Genomic DNA, 20,386 nt, shown 5'->3' with positions numbered 1-20,386 from the left:
ATGATTTTTTTTATTTAGGTGAAGACACTCTTTATTGATACAGAGCCCTGAAGTTCCAAGTGCTATCTTGTATCTATCTTGTAAATAACTTGTGTGTACAACATAAAAATATCACATTTTGAGACTTCAGATATCTATCTATCTATCTATCTATCTATCTATCTATCTATCTATACAAACAACTAAACTAAGTCAATAAACAATAAATAGCTCCATGTTTGAGTGTGGTCTGAAGTGAAGCTGTCTGCAGTCAGACCACACCTCCACTCAGACATGCTCTTTAAAGCCGGGCTCTACACAAACCATCACACACACTGACTGACATCACTGAGGCTCACTCAACTGCTCTCAGACATCTTCGAAGAACTGACTGCCTTGTAGTGATATGGATTTCTTACAACGGCCACGTAAGTAATGAAGTCAATTGATGATGTTCTGTTTTTAACAAGTTTAAACGTGAACTTACTAAAAATGACGCATCCCGTTGTACAATTCAATTTACAGTGTGTTTAGATGAAGTGCAGAGTGTACAGCAACTGTCAAAGGATGTCCTCAACATCAGCAGCATGCCTGAAAATGATGAGGCACATTTAGTGAAAAAAAAAAAAAAAAAAAAAAAAAAAAAAAAAAAAAAAAAAAAAAAAAAAAAAAAAAAAACAAACAAAAAAAAAAAAAAAAAAAAAAAAAAAAAAAAAAAAAAAAAAAAAAAAAAAAAAAAAAAAAAAAAAAAACAACAACAAAAAAAAAAAAAAAAAAAAAAAAAAAAAAAAAAAAAAAAAAAAAAAAAAAAAAAAAAAAAAAAAAAAAAAAAAAAAAAAACAAAAAACAAAAAAAAAAACACATTATAATAGTTGTTAGCTATAGTAATTAGTTTGAGGACTTCCCCGTTAAAGTTAAATTGATTCCTACTAGTAAGTGGGGGGGGGGGGGGGGGTTATTATACCTCCATCTATTTGAATATTATGCAAAATATATAAGAGATCAATTTCCTGCCCACTTACACCCTTGATGTGCCCTTCATAGAGGGTGAGAGTGGAAAAATAAGAGGATAGATACAGTTGTGTTCAAAATAATAGCAGTGTGTTTAAAAAAGTGAGTAAAGCCCAAACTTTATTTCCATACACACAAATGCATTGGGAACACTGCACATTCTATTCCAAATCAAACATGAATAAAAATGTATAAAAAAAGTTATTACTTATATAATAATATTAGACTGTTAAAAAAAACTTAAACACTTAAACATTTACTGTATAAAGCTTTACTGTGAATCACTGAACTAATATTTTGTTCCGTGAACTGCTTTACATCTGTGTTGCATGGAGTCGACCAACTTCTGGCACCTGTGAACACGCATTCCTGCCCAGGACGGAGGGGAGACATATACAGAAGTGCAGAAAATGATAGGCTAAATTAGCTAAAATTATTTCAAGTGGCAACCAGACGTGGAACTAAATAAAAAAAAGAAAAGAAGACTCAGCCAATGATCAGCTTCAGGGAGATCAAACAAGGTCTAAAGTTACCTGTCAGTACTGTAACAATTGGAAGATGCCTATGTTGAGCCAAACTATCAGCAAGAAGCCCCTGCAAAGTCACATTGTTGCAGAAATGCAGGAGGAAGGATGGCACGTGACTGGACAAGTTTTTGCAGAATTCTTCAGACTTCACAGCATTAGTTCAAGGGTACATGCCTGACACACAGGTTACAGCAGGTTTGTCTGTTGGAGGATGTGATGTTCAACTATAAGAGTAAAAGAAATAGTTGAATAGATTTGTCCATTGATAGAATTGGATCATCAATTATTTTGATGTATTATAATATTAGTTACTACCCTAATAACAAGCCACCAGTGTATAGATGTTTTTTTTTTTAATACAAAGTCTGTTTTTATGTCATGAAAGAAGACACACACCTGTTGTGGTCCTGATCACAGATAACAATGAAAAGGCCTGAAGGAAGTACAGACTCTACACATCGCTGCCAAAAACAGTCTGCAAAGAGTGTTTTTTTTTGTTTTGTTTTACTGACTGTATAATAAGTGGTGCTCTGCCGGTCTAAAAGTTATCTATACCACATGCTGCAAAAAAAAGTCTAGAGGAATCCCAGTTCCTTCTCTATTAGAAGATCTTCTCATACTCAGGCCAGGATGTTAAATGAGGACACTGACTACGGCTGCAGCTTCAAATACTTTTCTTACTTATTACTTAGTTATTTTACTCCTCATTAATATTCACTTTTTTACTACTATTACTAATTTGATGACTTTTTTTTTTACTCACATGACTTCTATAATAACTTGAATATGTTTTTTTTTATCATTATTCTATTTTACACTATATTTAACTATAAAAGAATATACATTGTAGGAGCTTAAAGAAATGACTGACATCTGTAACATTCCATCTCTTCAAACTAAAGTACAGACTAAGGAGCCTCCTGCTCACATGTAAAGTTGTGTTCACAGTTTAAGCAGGTTACAGTGCTGATATGAATGTTCCCAAACACATAGCTAAGTCACCAGCAGCTCATTATTTATCAAACATGCATGTTTTGTACTTTCAGACAGAATCATTGATAAATCAGCTGTGAGGGACAAACAGCAGGACGACTCAGCAGCAGGCAGAGACAGAAGACAGACACCTGCAGATTTCAGCAACATCTACAGCAAAGGTGAGAGCTCAGGTCATCCAGGTTCATGCCAGGACTGGAGGCTTTTGTCACTGATGGGCAGTATAATGCTCATTAGCTGTGTGGGTGGTGTACAAAGTTCATCTTAACCATGAGAATGAAGTTGCAAATTGATCATATTAAGCATGATCAGTGGATCTGGACATTGAAAAGTTGACTACAGTGATATTGGGATTTGGGAATTAACCCACTGTCCAACCTTTAGCAAGTTATCAAAAATACTACTGGCCCCATTTCCATAAAACTTGTTGGAAAGTTGTAGCAGGGCCCAGGAAGAAGCCCTTACATTCTGAAGTGGATCCAAATCATGGACTAGGATGTACCAATTATTTTTGACTTTTGTTGACATTGTGAGGAGGTTGTGACAAAACCTACAACAAAACATAGCAGCCACCTCAGACATCACTGTGAAGACAGAATATCTCAGTTGGCTCCTCATGTGCCCTTCTATTTAACAATGTTTCCTCATTATAGTGCTCAAAAATGTAATCCACTGTGTGTGCAGACCTGCTCCCAGCTTCACATGGTGAGGAGTTGACCAGAGGGTTTCTGCAGGAGCTGGTCAACATCTTGTTGGAATATATCTGCAAGTCAAATCAGAGGAGCTCCAAGGTATTCAATGGTGAACTGTCAATACAGAGAATAAACTGTAGTGCTGTATTTGGCTGAGTGTGTGTATCTTCAGGGCAGGTAAACAGATGAAAGATAGACATAAAGGGCAGAGACAACATACAGTCTTTCCAGAAGTACTTATTTTGGTTCAGTGCTGGTAGATCTGAAAAGCAAATACAGGATGAAGGATGGTGAGAATGAAAGACTGAAGCCTAATAACAAGCCACCAGTGTATAGATGTTTTTTTTTAAAATACAAAGTCTGTTTTTATGTAATGAACTTCTAACTTCTAACACTGTGGTGTTATGACACACATGTGCTCTGTGTGTCATAACAAATTTTGTATTGTATATGTTTTTGTATATGTATAACTTTGTAGAGGTTTTATTGGAAAAATGTGTATTATGAATCAGAATCAGAATCAGATAATAATCCCAGGGGGAAATTATTTATTTATGTATATATGTATTATATATGTACATTATTAAATATGAGACACAGTAGATGATGATGATGACAAAAATAATGCTGCCTGTGGTTTAGGTCCTGGACTTCCACCATCCTCACCAGCTGAAGGAGGGACTGGAGGGCTTCAGTCTCAACCTGCCGGACCAACCAGAAACTCTGGAACAGTTACTAGTGGACTGCAGAGACACACTCAAATATGGTGTCAGTACAGGTGTGTGTGTGTGTGTGTTTGTGTGTGTGTATGAATCATTGAAAGCATAAAAAGTGTATCCTTTGTCTGCTCACTACTTTGCAGCCAGCCAGTTACACAGTAGAATATGAACCTTTGGCCAACCCAGGGATCAGTCAGATGAGCTGGTCCTGTTACAACTGCATTAACAATACAATTTATCGAATGAATAATGAATCTAAAAATGGTGTAGATACAGTTTTGCAATAGTCATGTTTTCATATCTTAATACAGCAGCAATGTGAGGAATCCTGTCACACATAAAATACATACTAGAGAAATATTGAAGATGTGGAGTATTTTCGGCAAGCTGCACAGGAGAATGCAGATTACTTTTGTTGTTTTCTTTGGGATTATATCTCTGAATATTCCCAGTGGAACAGGTCCTGTTATGTCCTGAGTTTCAGACATGCTCAGTGTGTTATTCTAACCTTTGTAGATTTTCACACAGTTTAGTCAGATTAAAAGTGAACTAAACATGCTGTCAGACTCCTGCATTTATTTAAAACAGCTGTATTGTGCAGTGAGAGCATGACCAGCTATGATGTTAAAATAATGTGGTATATAGGCTCGCTCTGGATATGGCTCACTCACATCTGGGACCTGGGACTTTAACCCAGAGATGAATCATTTTTTGATTTTAGAGGACAGACAAACAAAGTACCTTTCATTGCCCGGCAGCCACACCACTTGTCTCGGCTCTGTTTAATTGTTTCTTGACCTATGACTGATGATCTTTGTGTTTCCAGGCCATCCCCGTTTCTTTAACCAGCTGTCTTCAGGTTTGGATGTGATTGGTGTAGCTGGCGAGTGGCTGACCTCCACTGCCAACACTAATATGTAAGATCTCATCACCAGTGCTTGAAAGTAACTCATACCCTCACTCAAGTATTGTACTTAACACATAGTACCACTCACATTATTCATTGCAAAGTGGATAGCAAAGGAAAAGATGATTAGGACTGACTGTGTGCAATGTATTTGTTTTGGTGCACAGACTGAAATGAAATGACTTCCTATTGTTCAGTCCCTTATACCCACTCCCAGCCTTACATTTAACAAAATAATGTGAGAGGGGAAATGATCACAAATGTTCCTGCACATGCTTTGTGCTCTCTGTCACCTCACTTCTTTATAAAAGCACCTCCTTGACGTGTAGTTTAAATCTGGATGCCAGATCAGCTGTGGTGCACTCTACACACTCTTAGCACACACGTAAGGATACCGTTAAAATGTCTTTGCAATAGTTCTGTGTTGACTCAACACACAGTAAACCTTGGCCTGATGACGTTTTGGGAATTGCTTAATCCCTTTAAGTAATTTAATCTCTGCAGTTCAAAAAGCTAAAAATAAGATGTTCCCAAGAAGCCAGAGAGGTTATAACGTCTCACAATATACAATCTAATCCAAACCATTTCTTTGTTAGGTTTACATATGAAGTGTCTCCCGTTTTCATCCTCATGGAGGAGGTTCTGCTGAGAAAGATGCAGAGCATTGTGGGGTGGTCTGACGAAGAAGGAGATGGAATCTTCTGTCCAGGTAATATATACAAGGAAGAGGTGGGTGGATAGACATAACACATCTGCAGGTACAAAAGCTTGCATTGCTATGTTGCTTTTATTTTGCCTAAACTTTACATTCAAACAAAAGTTTCACTAACTTTGATTGAAGCATTGAGAAGATGTGAACATGAAGCGTGTGAACATTACAGAGCTATGGATGTTTTTTCTCAAAGTTGTTTCCAGTGAAACTTGACTCGCTATTCCTAATAATAAATGTTGTCATTGAAAACCCAATCAGTTCAATCACAGTTCAGTGGAAATTAAGCCTCTCCTTTAACAAACAGTGCACAAAGGGTGTTTCCTCTAACCAGAGCTTTGGAATCTGTGGTACCCTAGCACACCTCATAAATCTCCAACACTGTATCCCTTACTTTGTGAAGTGTGGCATGGAACTGAAGCAGTGGCACAGGACAACTGTAGAGTGTGACTGCTACTTGTCATATAAACATTCTGAGCGTGCATTCTGATTTTTGAAGGAGGCACAATATCCAACCTGTACAGCATCCTGGTGGCCAGGTATCACTTCTATCCGGAGGTGAAGACCAGAGGGATGGGAGCTCTGCCTCAGCTAGCCCTCTTCACTTCAGAACATGTAATCACATCTCACACACACAAACTACTACACTCTTGGAAGAATGTCAGAGCCTTAAATGGACCTGCATGCATTAGCCCTCAGAGATTAGAAAATTATTGAAAAGCCTCAGTCCCAGAGTTATTTTGGAACAGCTGTAACCTTCTGCTGATTGTATTCAATATTGACCAGCTTTTAGTTTGAAAGCATATTTTTTGACACAACATTGGTGCTGCCTTGAGCAGTCCAACCTATTAATGTAAATCTGTTTATGGGCATATTTGAGTTAGATTTTGGAAACAACAATAACCCAGTAAAATAAATATATAGATAATAGATGTAAACAATCTCCTACAAAGACAAAGACACTTGTGATGCCCATGAATGTTTTAATGTTCATGTGAAGCATTTTCATTCCAGATAAAAGGCCGGCATTCCAAGGTTTCACTTAACAGATGCTAAACATGACAATACATCCACACATTCCCTCCAGAGATCATGCATTTTGGCTTTCCCCCTTTCCCATTTTTAAAGATGATATCTGCCTTGAAAGAAATTTCATCAACAGTTCAAATGTTAATTCTCCACAGTACCGGTATCGGCAATAGTTGCCCTGTATTTACTTGGTATCAGATCGATACTAAATTCTGGTTGTATTCCAGAACGTGTCTGGGCAATTTCCTTTTATATTTTCTGTTCTTCTTTGTTCTGTTTCCTCCACTGGTTATGCCAGATATAATGTTACCCATGTATTACCGTGTGTGATCTGTCTAATAATTCGTTTTCATGTCAGTTTGTTTCATGTCCTGACTTCATCCACAGCACATTTGGGACTTTTGGCTTGTAAAATCAAGTATGAAAGTTAATTTAACAACACGTCTGTATTCCGGGAATTCCTTCTTCTACTTAGAATCAAACAATGCAGCCACTTCTGTCAGTCACAATGAATGGCTTATGAGCTGTCTTTTCATCTATTCAGAGTCACTATTCAGTAAAGAAATCTGCAGCTGTGCTGGGGCTGGGCAGCGAGAATGTGGTCACGGTGAAATGTGATGAAAGGTGGGTAAGTTAGACACTCACTCAGTAAACATGCGTTGGTTAATAGTCAGTGTGACGCAGGACAAAAGAAATGTTTGCTCACCTGTTGCAGCTTTATTTGACTAATGTGTGTGTCTTTAGGGGACATATTTGTATGTTTGTGGACAGGTAAAACCTGCTATATATTACATGTTTACTGGATAGTTAAAAGCACATTATATTCTACTATTATGCTGTTTAAACACAGTTACTGAGAGAATTATTGTCAATATAGTATGTTTGTGTATAGTATATATGTGATTAGAGTCTAGCTGGTGTACAGTCAGTACATCACACAGTAAATATTAATATTTTATTTATTTTTGATCCTTTAAGAGGGAAAATGATACCTGCTGAACTGGAGTCTGCCATTGTTACAGCTGAGGAAAAGGTATAAATGTTTGAATGAACTGTTTTTATGAGAATTTACTAAATGTGTTAAGACATTATTATACACACATTATTAAAGCACTAGTTTATAACTAAAGTTGTTGTGTTCCATATAGAGCAGGTCTAGACTGTACTCTTTGTAATAATATTTGCAGAGACCCAACAGTTCCCACCATGAGCAAACACAACAAGCACAACAATAATAACAATACTATCAATAGTATTTGTGGTGGATGTCAGACAGGACCACAGCAGCAGGCTCAACCACAATATTTGATCTAGGCACAGTCACGATCAATGAGAACCTGAGAGACGAGCAGGTAGCAGAACATACAGTGATACAATACCAGCTGATAAAGCACAATGCATATATATGGTAAGGTCTACCTCACTTCTCTCTCAGGGTTTGGTTCCATTCTACGTGAATGCGACAGCAGGTACCACTGTGTACGGGGCCTTCGATCCTCTCGATGACGTCGCAGATATCTGCAATCGACACACACTGTGGATGCACGTTGATGTAAGGTGCCTACATGTAACATACACCTGGTTAGATTATGTAACCCGTGTCACTTACACATACACACATGTTCTGGACTTCATTGAGTCTGTATGTTTCTTTCCCTATAGGCAGCGTGGGGTGGAGGCCTGCTGATGTCAGACAGACACAGGATGAAACTACAGGGCATTGAACGGTGACTGCATGAACACGCAACCTGACCACTTCACACAGCCACACAGCCTTTGTCTTCTCTGTGAAGTTCTGTAGGACACCACCACAAAGACTTCAATAACAACACCTAGTCCACCTGAACACCACCCACATAGAAATTCCCATAATAAATAATGCACTTCTGAATGGATTTCTTTTCTATGGTTCCTGGTTGTTTTTCACCACCATCAATCACAAATGAAAAAAACTTTTACTCTGATGTAGTTTTTATTTCTTTTTTGTGCTCGTGGCGGATGTAGCTCTGGAGGTACAGCGGGCCATCCACTAATCAGAGTCTGCATGCTGAAGTGTCTTTGAGCAAGATACTGTGCCGTCGGTGTGTGAATGTGTATGAATGGCTCCCAAAAACTAATAAGCAGTTAGCACCTTGCATGGAAGCCAGTGAGATATGTAGTGTAAAAGTGTCTTGAGTGGTCAGAACACTAGAAAGGAACTATATAGGTATAGCCCATATGCCATTACTTTCTACTTCTCCATCACATTTGACATTATCTGTAACCACTTATCCTCATCAGGGTCATGGTGGGGCTGGAGCCTGTCCCAGCTGACTCTGGGTGAGAGGCAGGGTACACCCTGGACAAATCTCCAGTTCATCACAGGGCACACAGAGACAAACAACCATTCACACCCACATTCACCTCTACAAACTCCATACCACCGCCAGGCTGCCCTTCTCCACCACGTCAGAGGGAAATATTGCACTTTACTCCATTACATATCTGACAGCTTTAATAATTTTGGAAATTTAATTCATAAATACAAAATAATATTAAAGGTAATAAACTATGATATATTGTTATATGTATATAACAATATAGATGTTATTAATACTTCTTAAATACAAGAGCTGAGTACTTCTTCCACCACTGGTGTTACCATGCATGTAGACTTCTTCTGGGTGGCTGTGGTGTGTCATCTTCAATTATATGAAAGCTAAACAGTTCTCCTGCATGGCCATGTGCTGGTTTTGCAAGGTTAGCAACAGGTTGTCGCGGCTGTGGCTCACAGGCAGAGCGGGTTGTCCACTAATCAGATGATCGGCGGTTCAATCCCCCGGCTCCCTGGTCTGCATGCCGAAGTGTCCTTGGGCAAGATACTGAACCCCAAATTGCTCCCGAAGGCTGTGCCATCGGTGTATGAATGTGTATGAATGCTTAAATCCTTAAACTGATGAGCAGTTGGCACCTTGCACGGTAGCCAACGCCATCAGTGTACAGTATGAATGTGTGTGAACGGGGTGAATGAGATATGTAGTGTAGAGCGCTTTGAGTGGTCGGAAGACTAGAAAGGCGCTATATAAGTACAGTCCATTTACCATTTGTCATCAGTAAATATGAAATATGATATATATGTTCAATCTTCAGTTGTTGTTTTCTAGAGCCTGGTCTGTAACATGGAATCCTCATAAGATGATGGGTGTCCCTCTGCAGTGCTCTGTCATACTGGTCAAGAAGAAAGTAAGAAATGATTCTCTTCTACTATTTAACTTAAATGTACATTTCAAAATACACAAAGACATCTGAGAGCTCTTCAATGAATGTTTCAAATGTGCTAGCATGCCTGTCAGTCTGTCTCTCGAAATTTCTCAACAACTATCAGATGGATTGCCATCAAACTTTACATGGATGTTCATGGTAGCCAGAGGATTAAGCCTAATACACTTTAGTGATCCTCTGACTTACTCTTTAGTGCCATCGTGAGGTGGACATTTGTTCAGAATAAAATGTCTCAACAACTGGTGGATGAACTGCCACAAAGTTTGGTTCATTCATTTATTTTAAACTTTCAGATTACCCAAGCAGCTAGTGAGGGTGTTAACTGTTAATCTCGCTCCCCAAATAGTGTGTGTGAAATTCACTCTAGACTTTGTATCTTCAGAGTTTAGTGGTTAATTATTACCAACAATGCAAAGCAGACATCTGCACGGCTTAAGACCCCCCAAATCTAAAAAAGTCTCATGTTTCAAGTCATCTTTTTTTTTCAATATTTAACTGAGCCCACCATCTTTCCATAGGCTAAAAAAAGAGGTAAGCGTGGAAGCTCTTTAGAAAGCTTTTTTCATCAGTGTGAATGACTGGACTGACCGGAATTCTAGCAGCAGGTCAGGCAGCAAAAGAGAATCTGGGCAAAATCTGAACATTTTCTCATGATTCTTTAATTCATTATTTCATATATCTTCTAAGACTGTCTTAAAGGTCATCCATATATAATCTCCAGCTGTTGCATCAAAGTGCCCCTGTCTTCTGCAGGGTCTCTTAAAGGAGTGTAATGAGATGGGGGCTGAGTACCTTTTCCAGACGGACAAACCCTACGATGTGAGCTATGATACCGGGGATAAGAGCATCCAGTGCGGCCGGCATGTGGATGCCTTTAAACTTTGGCTCATGTGGAAGGCAAAGGTATTCATGTACAGTATCAGTGCAACTCCAGTGTGTGTGATGAAGGTTCATATTCTTTTTACTCCACTCTCTTCTGACACAACACAAATAATCTTTATAAATAAATGGATGTAACCAGCTTATTTGGGATTTTGGTCACTTCCTGGTTCAGTTCCTTGCATGAAAGAGGTTGAACGCATTGTTCAAAGAAATCAGCTCTTCTTATTTCCTTTACAGTGTTTATGTAGCCACAGTCCATGCTGACATCTCCTGGCAGGACAAATCTGAATTTAGAGTACCCAAAATACACGCCTTTATTGTGTGTTTTTACTGTGAGCATTGATTGACACAGTGTGTGTGTGTGTGTCAGGGCTCAGAGGGTTTTGGAGCTCAGGTCGACAAATGCTTAGAGAATGCCGAGTATCTGTATGATCAGCTGCAGAGGAGGGCCGGCTTTGAACTGGTCTTCAAAAACAAAGTAAGGCTTGTTTTCATGTGGGATAAGTAGAACACAACTTCTTTATTTCATCCAATAGTGAACCTAAATCTTCACACACCAGGCATTGTTGTTGGATCCATTTGTAGTTTCAGGTTTTTTTTCTCTTGATGTTTCCTCACCGATCAGTCCTTATGGAGCATATTTGTTGTCTACCTTTCACACAGCCAGAGCACTGTAATGTGTGTTTTTGGTACACTCCTCCCAGTCTGAGAGGCCTGCCACCTGGAGAGGACAGAGACACAAGACTCCATCAGGTCAGTGCAGAGCATCACAGTGGACTCATTCAGTAACATATAGCACCACTGCAGATGACTCATTTCAGACTCGATGGTCTTTCTCTCTTCACGTCTCTGCAGGTGGCTCCTCAGATCAAAGGCAAGATGATGGAGAAAGGCTCTGTTCTGATTGGCTATCAGCCTTTTGGAGCCAAAGTCAATTTCTTCAGGTGCGTGTTCTCCAATCCTGCCACACAGCATGAAGACATTGACTTCCTGCTGGAGGAGATCATCTGGCTCAGCCATGACCTGTGACCTGATATACAGGTCTGGTCTCACTCCAGTTCATACATCTGACTACAAGGCCATCATTTTACCATGAGCAGTCATTGTATCCAGCCCGGGTGTACAGTTACAGCCTCTGTTCAATATTACAGCTTTTGATCATCTTACAGCATTACTATCTACAACATGTAGGCCCCCCATTTTTCCAACATTAAGAAGCAAGGTGGACTTCTGGCCATCTGCTCTGCTAATAATGTTTAAACGCATGTTAGATATGATAGTCCATTTTATTAGATCACCTGTGGAATTGCTATGGGAAAGAGGTCTTTACTGCAAACAAACATCAGCAGTCACTGTATAATGCTGCTGACATTTTGGAGTGTACTGTATACTTTAGGCATTTTTAAGCACTACAGTTCAAAGAGTACAAACAGCTGTGAAGTTATAATTCTGTACGCCAAGAGTTTGTCTTGGAGTTCTCAGGCAAAAAGTGAACAGTAAAACTAGGCGTCAAGATACACATGTTTTTTAAAAAAAGAAAAAAAATTGACTTGTACAAACATTTATTGAAAAATAGAATTGCATTTTATTTTAAATTCATTGTAATATTAGATCGATTCTTTAAAAACAAAGTCTCTTCTTGTAGAGTGTTGTCAGTACCTTGGGTTCCTTCCATTTCCACCTGGAAGAAGCAAAACCACATCAAGGCAATGATATGCTTTCATCTGCGAGGTCAAATATATTATGCAGGTTAGTGAGTATAGCTGTAGAAACCTTTCCACAATAAAAGCACCCTGAGTGTCTGCCATGGTGTTTGGAAAAAAAAAAAGAAAGTGGGAGACCAGATTTCTGGCTTGGGCTCTGGGCATGACACTGGCCCTAACTGACAACTACATTTTTTAAAATTTGTTTTTGTAAATAAATGTATTTTCTTCACTACCATCTTGCGCAGTCTCCACCTTGTTGCAGTCTTTGAGTTGGGCTGTGACAGCCCTATAACAAAAAGGAAGCCCACCAGCAGAGCTGAATGCTGGGAACGATCAGAGCAGACCCTGAAAATTGACAGTAACATTACCAAGAACATATTTAAACTGTACTGCCCAGGTTCTACACTGCAATCAAAACTCAAACTGTTTTGATTTGGATATGAGTGCATATCAGTCAACAATGTAAACTGAATTCAAATGGGCAACTTGTAAAATTTAGACAAATTATGTGTCCTGTCTCCTTCAAACTAATATCTACTAAAAGAATAGAGGTTTTGTCATTTAAACTATGTGGATACTTACAATCAGTACCACATGAGCACCAATACCCCTCCTGACATGGATGAGGATTAATCTGTGGTTCTTACCCTTTGATTTCCAAGACTTGCCACAGTTGTCATTGTAGGCTTCCTGCTGGCTGCTCTGCTTTTCTGCAGACATAGGAGGATTTCATCAAGTTAGAAATCTGTGCTCTGTGCCCTTTAATGGTTTGAAGTGAGGATCATAAGTGTGGGTGTGAATTTCAGAATTGAGTAACTTAATAAATAACTACAACAGTTGACTATACAGTTTGAAATGTTTATGTCAGATTTTCTGGCTTGTTTTGGGGCAGCAAATGTATTCAAAGCAGAGGTGTTCAGAATCATGGAGTCTGGTCTTAAATCTACTGTATTCCACATCCATTACCTTGACCTCTGTTCCTCCACTGGCCATGCCTCTTCTGGTTCTTATGAATGTTCTCATTCTTGTGGAAGCCCCCTTGAGCCTTGCCACCGTTTGCTTTCCTCATGTCTATTAGATAAGATACAGTTAAACCACAAGACAAGGCAAAGGGCACAGCACTTTATGTATTAAGAAGCAGATCACCTGAACATTCAAAAGGAGGTCCTCTGCTTAGTCCCATGGAATACTGCACCTTTTCACATGGACACAGGAATCCAGTACATTGGATGCCACAGTCCACCAAATGACCCTTTGACGGGGACACTTTGACTATCGTCTGGTCAGCCATTGGGACACACAACTGCTCATTTCCCAGCTGACTGACTTCTTCATTCCCACATAGTCTATCCATCAAACACATGTCAGCTCCATTTTGGAGAAGCAGCGGGCCAACAGATGAGATTTTCTTCTCTGTTGCAGAGTTCAAGGGGAGACTTTCTTTCTGCTCAGGAGAGCAGGGGCTTTTCTCCTGCTGCTCATTTATAGTCAGAGATTCCTGGTTTGGGCTTTGATTAGCCTCCGGTTCAGAAGACCCATTTTCATTCATGTCCTGCTTAGTGGGGGTAGATAAATTCTCTTTACTTTGCAGGTAAGTCAGGGAATCTAAGGGAATCTTTTCTAGAGGAGCCATGCTCTGGTCCTGTTTCGGTCCGGTCATTTCAGAAGCATCATTTTCACTCTGCATTTCTGGCTTCTCTGATTGCCTTTGCTTCTCAGCTGGGGTACTATAAATGAGCCAGTTGTCTGATATCGGAATAGAGTCAGGAGAGGAAAACCTGCGAGACTGCCTTCTTTCTGTAGTAGATTTGACAATTAGGTTGTCATTCTGGGTTGACGGTCTACCATTTTCAGCTTCTTCTGTCATCTCAATGATTATTTCAGGCTCAAACATGCCTCTCTGCAGCGACAACTCCTTAGTGGGGATAAAGGGGGCAAGAGACTCCACAGACCAGACAGACTCATTCATTTTTTTCTTAATCTGAAAATTATTTTTAGACATTTGATAGGGAATGATCTCTGAAGTATCTTCATGTAGGTTTGTCTCATTGCCATTTTCTTGCTCATCCTCAGGGAGCTTATAGGATTCATTTATGGAACGCTGAAGGTCATCTCTGGAGGGCAGACACTGCCTTGTAGAGCCAACCAGTCCCAGAGATTCATTCTCTTTTATGGACTCTGAGAGAAGCTCATGAAGAGCAGAAGGCAGTTTGAGGATCTTAAAAAGTGCTTCACTGTCTTTAGAATTTACGACATTTTCAACATCAGCCACCACTGGCCCATTCTTGGCCTCAGTTGCATTTTGGTTAACTGACTTTTCGCGTTCTACTTCAGTTTCGTAAGATGGCAGCTCGAGGTCGTTCTGACCTAGCTTGTCTGCAATTTTCAGCCTTGTTGCCTGCGGCGTGGCATCTCCCCAACTCATCAGGATGTCAGGAACAGAGACACGTCTCTCTTTGACAGCCTCATCCTCTTGTTGAGAAGAGCTGCACACAGGAACCATGCTGTCTTGAGAACTCACTGACCACATATTGCAGTGGCCATTTTTGTAAGGGGGAACAGTCTCCTGACTAACACTGTTTTTACAGAACGTCTGTGTTTCTGCAGTTGCTTTGATAGATGACTGGATAATCTTTGTTCCTGTAGGATGTTGGATGTCAAAGCCATGTTTGATTGTGCCATTTACGCAGGTCCTGTTGACCTCCAAGTCATTTGTATTACTGTTGGGTAAAACATAGTTCTCAACATCAGCACAATCCCGTTTTTGGGAGCTGGAACTTGAAGAGGATGAAGAGTTTGAGGCAGTTCCGTGCCCAGAATCTGATATGACAAGTGGGCTCCCATCACCGTAACCACTCTGTGTGGGCTCTGTTTGGACTGAGGAGTTCACAGTTTCTCTAACAGGGCCAGTATGAGGCGGGCGGAACCTGCGGGTCTGGTTTGGGTTCTGGTAGGGTGCGCTGGAAGGATGGACCTGGGGGTGCAGCAAGCGCCTGTAGTCAACTGGTTGGATGGGAGGGTGCGGCAAAATATAGGCTGGAGCCTCCATGAAGGGGGGAGGAGGGAATGGGGGCATGACCATACCATAGCCTGAGGTAGAAAAAAAATAAAATAAATATTACAGTATTAATTTGTAAACCAACTGTTTGGTAATGGAAAGTTTCTCATATTATATTTCAGGGCAAGTGTATAGATGCTTATGTTATCTTGGCTACACTTTGTATCATACTCACCCATGCCTGGTACGCCGGCAAAGGGATTATAAGAGAAGGGCATGGGCCACTGGTACTGGAGGAAAGGGGGTGGAGGCGGAGCAGGGACATAGAAGATAGGCCGTGCAGTGACGTGGTGTTGAGGCTGGGATGAAGGTCCAGGCTCCTGCTGTAGTCCTGGATCCTGCAGTCCAGAGTTCAGTTCACTGCCGTTAGGGCGTGACTGTACATTCCCACCAATAAGTCCTGGATGAGCTGGTGGAGGTCTATTGACAGTGACTGTTGCTGCCATATTCAACCTACACAGGTGGAGAAGGATGACTGTTACACATCTGTGCATCCACAATGTGGTGATCAGAGTAATGTATAAAATTTCATGAGTACTGCTTAACTGACTGAATGCCACATTGTTTTACAACTGTTTTTTTCCTGTTTCTTTTCTTTCATGAGCTATGGTTTGAGTATAACAAACATGTAGACTGGAATACTATGCATTGTCTGAAACAGTTAAGTTGATGTAATATGAACTCTGGTAACTGGAAACATTCAATCACTGGAAGCAGAACACCATTTAAGGTGAAATATAAGACAATATGATCCTTTGAAAACTGAAATGCACATAATCACACAGAACGCTGTAAGACAGAGAGAGCACAACGTTTGAGCACCCAGGATGGGAGCTGATGGTGCCTACACTTATAGTAGTAGAGCTTAAAAATGCGGTCTGTGTTAAAAGTGGTGAGCACTCAAGATAAGATGAGCACCTGTTTTCTTGAGGTCGGATTGACCTGGCGAGCACCCAGAGTGGGAGGCACCGAAGACTTAAGAGTATGGTCTGTGTAAGTGTAACACTTACAATATAACTGTGTGAAAACTTGTAGCAATGTTAAACTCATAAGACTGTTAGAAAACATACCATATAACTGTGAAACCTATAAACAGTGTAAAATATATAAATCTTTAAAAAATACAGTTGAAGAAATCTGACATGATTGTGTAAGAAAGGGTAAAAGGGTTTTTTAAAAATATTGTAATTGCAAAACAGAATGTAATGGTGTCATCCAGTGAAGAATAAAAACAAAGAAAAAAAAAGAAAACTTCTTCTGCAAGAGCAGTAGGTGTGAGACGAGACACCATTAAGAATGGAAAACCCATAACACATGGGTCGGCCCTGAGGGTCCACCTGAGTGGAAAATTACACCATTATGTCATAGAGAAAGTTTGATGATAATAGGCTGGACAAACAAAAACAGACAGGACATATGAAATTTGCATAAAAAGGTATATGAGAGGGGCGGTCGGTAGCGTAGTGGGTTAAGTGGCACCCCACGTGTAGAGGCTTCAGTCCTCGCTGCAGCTGGCCCCGGTTCGAATCCCGCATCGGACGGCCATATACTGCGTGTCTTTCCCCCTCTCTCTGCTTCCTGTCTATCTTCAGCTGTACTATCATTAAAAGGCATAAAAAGCCCCCCCCCCCAAAAAAAAAAAAAAGTAACAGTATAAGAGAAAGCCAGAGTCAGTACTATCATGACTCGGGCTTTGTATTGTCTGTCAAGATAATAAAAGCTCTATCCGCTGCCAGTCCTGATGAATCCTGTGTGTTATTGCCTACTGAAGTAGAGGAATACTATTTGACCTAACTTGGACCTGAAATCAGACAAGTTACATCCAGTCTGCAGAGCAAGAGACAAGTTGAAGACAAGAGTTTAAGTATGATATAAAGTAAGTGAGTATATTAAACAGAGCTAGTGCGTTCACTCTTTAGTGCAGTACAGAGGAAGTGCTAAATATACACCGAGCTCTGCTCCATATTCAACACATGCTAAAGGAAACTTCACTGCAGAACATAAGCTGTTTTTTTAAACAAGTTGACAAATAATTTTATAATTAAAATGACAAATTTGAGGAACTGCCTCTCATGGGGCTAAAAACATTAACAGCTATATTAGAGTTAGCTTTCTCACTGGGCCATGTTGTCTCACTAGCAGGCACAGCACAGTGTCAGGTTTACTAGGACACAGAAAGGATATGAACTTATTTTCCTTCTTAAAATATGATGTGTTAATAATAAAACCAAAATAACATGTGCTGTTTTTGTTGTGTTGTTCACACACCAAAGAACAGAGAGACTTTACCTTGTTGAGAACTTGGATATGAAAAACACAGAGCAACGCAGAAAGTGACTGAAAATGAACAGCAGACACACCTGAGCTTAAGTAGCTGCTGATCACACAAGTGTGTGCACCATCAGATGATAAGAAACACTGAGCAGGAGTGAACGTCAGCCTGCCTCAGAACACTAGATGGAGACAAACTCCAGTCACATCATAAAGTTTTTCCTGTTTCTTTTAGGATAATATCAAATGTGTTTTGCGTGGAATCACTGCAACCAAAGTAATTATATACAGTGGTGGCCAAAATTACCTGGCAGATTTGCCAATATTGACCTTTATTTAGCCTCCAAAACATGATTTCATTTCATAATGTTCATGAAACATGCAGATGTTACTCTGAGCACAACAAATATCAGATGAAGTGAGTCCTACTAAGATAACTCCCAGATGCTATTCTGTGTCTCACCAGAATGTTGTGGTATACTTTCTTACCCATGATGCATCAGTTTTCACTAAGTCACCTGTTCCTGAGGCTGAAACGGCCCCACACCATAATACTACCCCCTCTGTGTTTAACTGTTGGCAAGACACACTCATGTTTGTCTCTCTCCTCCTACCAAGTGTTCAAATCATTTTAGCCACCACTGTATATTTACATAATGTTTAAACTGTCATCAATTAACTTCCCATTCTTTCTTTATATGAATTATAATTGAACAGAATCTCAATTTTACATTACCACATTAATAATTTTCAGCTAAGCGTTGAATTCTGACTGCTGGAATTTGTGTATTCAGGGTTCAACATTCAAAGTATATATGAATAATTTATTATTTAAATCTATTTAATTTCTATGTCTGTGATTGCTCTGAAGAATGAATCAGTTCAAGTTTGGAAGTGAATGAATCTGTTATCTTCTCATTCTTTGGTAACTAATGAGCCCGAAGGTTTATTTGAGGTTTGATACTGTCCAGAAGAAAACACAGAGAAAACGTTGTCACCTTGTCTTTTAGGGCTTCCATATCTATGAGCTAACTGTTACAGTACAGTCTGGGAGTCTTGTGATGTTTGAGTTTGTTGTGTTATCTAAGTGTCAATATTGCTACTGTAAACAAGATTACACCTTCAGTTTGACCTTTGGTAACACGCACGCAACACGCATGCAAAAAGCTTTTTGTATAGTTTTCTCAAAAATGATGACGAGTGCCAACAGGACTGTGGCTGTGGTCCAGCTGGTTCACTGCATGAGGAGCTACCTGCACTTGCCACCATGGCCACTAGAGGGCGGCCAAGAGTGCTTCAAATGTCCCACAAGAGCTGAGACGAGCAATGGGACACATATTATTCATTATAATCAGTAGTCGAGTTGTAAAATGAAACCAGGGGGGGATGGTGAAATTTTTCATTTATGTGACATATTTTCCAGCAGGGGGGTCTGGGGGTCCTCCCCCAGGAAATTTTGTATTTCTTAGATGCAATTTCCTGCATTCTAGTCAATTTTAGGGTGACCTGCTAGACATGGCAAATCCTAAATCCAAATCGGATTCATAGCTTGCATTCTCAGTTGCATGGCCTGCACATGACAATACTATTTATCAGAAAGAAACAATAACCACTTAACTATGGACATCATGTCATTCACATCTTTTTTAAACATATTTGTAAAAACATTTTAAATATCTTTATTTGTGAATGTGCTCAAATATTTTTTTAAACACAACTTTGTGTATGTTTTTAACATCTTTGTGTGTTTTTAAACACATTTAAACACATTTTTGTTAAAAAAACATCTTCACTTAAAAAAAACAATTTAAGGAGGAGGAAAGAAGACTTCGAGTTTTAATACGACGCGATGTTTAAAACAGCGGTATTAAAGAATATGAAGCAGCAGGTAGCAGCTCGCGGTGCTACTAAGGCTAAAACACAGAGTGTGGATGATTGACACCTGTCACCTGTCGACCAATCAGAGTCAGGAGAATATCTTAGTACCGCCCACATTCACCTTTGACCCACCAATGACGATCCAGAATGAGTAAACCCAAAGGTAGTATATCGCAGCAAGAGGGTCTCACTTCACTGTCAAAAGCCTCTTTGTCTTTATGTAACAACCAGGAGCTTCGTGACTGATTCAAACTAAAGCAGAGACAGGCAGGAGACACTAGCAGGAGACATTGCAGAGACATTAGCAGCGTTTCTTCGCGTGGCATACTGTGTCGTTTTGTGGATTTTTGTTGCTACTCTTTGGGGGCTAGCTCGCCGAGTTTTCATCGCCACATGATGAGACATATCTTTGTAAGATATATTTTATTTTTTTTCCCCGCCGCGCCTCCCCTGAAGTCCTTCGGCGCTCCCCAAGGGAGGCGCGCCTCACACTTTGAAAACCGCTGACATAAGAAGGATGACCATTTTAGAAGAGGGATGATTTTGACCATTTATCCCCAGAGGGGGATGGCACCCCCCCCCCCCCCTCCCCCCTCAACTCGAGTACTGATTATAATGATATAAAATCAAGAAAAGAATATTAAAACGGGATGACTGTTATTTCCTACTGTATCCAATCCAAACTCTTCTCTATTTTTTAATTCCAATACATTGAATAATCATATGACCTGGGTTTGATTTTCACACTTGTATTTCTGCACATT

At 39.9% G+C, this 20,386-nt stretch overlaps 2 protein-coding genes across 4 annotated transcripts; one reads left to right on the top strand and one right to left on the bottom strand.

Annotated features, from left to right (window-relative positions):
• The first annotated feature begins 314 nt into the window (after positions 1–314).
• On the top strand, positions 315–12,146 carry gad3 (glutamate decarboxylase 3). Its single transcript, XM_010751965.3, has 16 exons — positions 315–407; positions 2,564–2,671; positions 3,195–3,301; positions 3,845–3,980; positions 4,748–4,838; positions 5,425–5,537; positions 6,037–6,152; positions 7,111–7,190; positions 7,545–7,599; positions 8,002–8,118; positions 8,229–8,293; positions 9,710–9,788; positions 10,581–10,730; positions 11,080–11,187; positions 11,373–11,462; positions 11,565–12,146. Exons 1-16 carry the CDS (start codon positions 386–388, stop codon positions 11,736–11,738), a joined length of 1,611 nt encoding a protein of 536 aa, XP_010750267.1. The 5' UTR covers positions 315–385; the 3' UTR covers positions 11,739–12,146.
• Positions 12,147–12,254: 108 nt separating this feature from the next.
• Positions 12,255–17,872, bottom strand: LOC104936028 (hypothetical protein). Of its 3 annotated transcripts, XR_003461957.1 has the most exons (7): positions 17,763–17,872; positions 15,649–15,926; positions 13,562–15,505; positions 13,382–13,486; positions 13,063–13,125; positions 12,649–12,760; positions 12,255–12,390 (listed from the first exon to the last, which is right to left on the bottom strand). XR_003461957.1 is itself a non-coding variant. In XM_010751967.3 (6 exons), exons 2-6 carry the CDS (start codon positions 15,917–15,919, stop codon positions 12,362–12,364), a joined length of 2,412 nt encoding a protein of 803 aa, XP_010750269.3. In that variant the 5' UTR covers positions 15,920–15,926; positions 17,763–17,872; the 3' UTR covers positions 12,255–12,361. The 3 variants fall into 3 exon arrangements, 2 of the variants coding, with proteins under 2 accessions (XP_010750269.3, XP_027132297.1); XM_010751967.3 differs by lacking the exon at positions 12,649–12,760; XM_027276496.1 differs by lacking the exons at positions 12,649–12,760; positions 13,063–13,125.
• Between the last annotated feature and the right edge of the window lie 2,514 nt (positions 17,873–20,386).

The sequence above is a fragment of the Larimichthys crocea genome, unplaced genomic scaffold, assembly GCF_000972845.2.
Source record: "Larimichthys crocea isolate SSNF unplaced genomic scaffold, L_crocea_2.0 scaffold397, whole genome shotgun sequence".
In the NCBI taxonomy this organism is placed as follows: domain Eukaryota; kingdom Metazoa; phylum Chordata; class Actinopteri; family Sciaenidae; genus Larimichthys; species Larimichthys crocea.
The sequence above is the reverse complement of the archived record's forward strand: the minus strand, read 5'-3'. Positions and strand labels throughout refer to the sequence as shown.

Bases quoted from the DNA above. Each gene is read 5' to 3' on its own strand.
- gad3 (XM_010751965.3), top strand. From the start codon at position 386: ATGGATTTCTTACAACGGCCAC. The intron at 2,672-3,194 runs GTGAGAGCTCAG...CTGTGTGTGCAG, and splicing joins CAGCAACATCTACAGCAAAG to ACCTGCTCCCAGCTTCACAT. The intron at 6,153-7,110 runs GTAATCACATCT...TCATCTATTCAG, and splicing joins CCCTCTTCACTTCAGAACAT to AGTCACTATTCAGTAAAGAA.
- LOC104936028 (XM_010751967.3), bottom strand. From the start codon at position 15,919: ATGGCAGCAACAGTCACTGTCAATAGACCTCCACCAGCTCATCCAGGA. The intron at 15,506-15,648 runs GTGAGTATGATA...TTTCTACCTCAG, and splicing joins TGCCGGCGTACCAGGCATGG to GCTATGGTATGGTCATGCCC. The intron at 12,391-13,062 runs GTAAGAACCACA...TGCTTCTTCCAG, and splicing joins CAAGTCTTGGAAATCAAAGG to GTGGAAATGGAAGGAACCCA.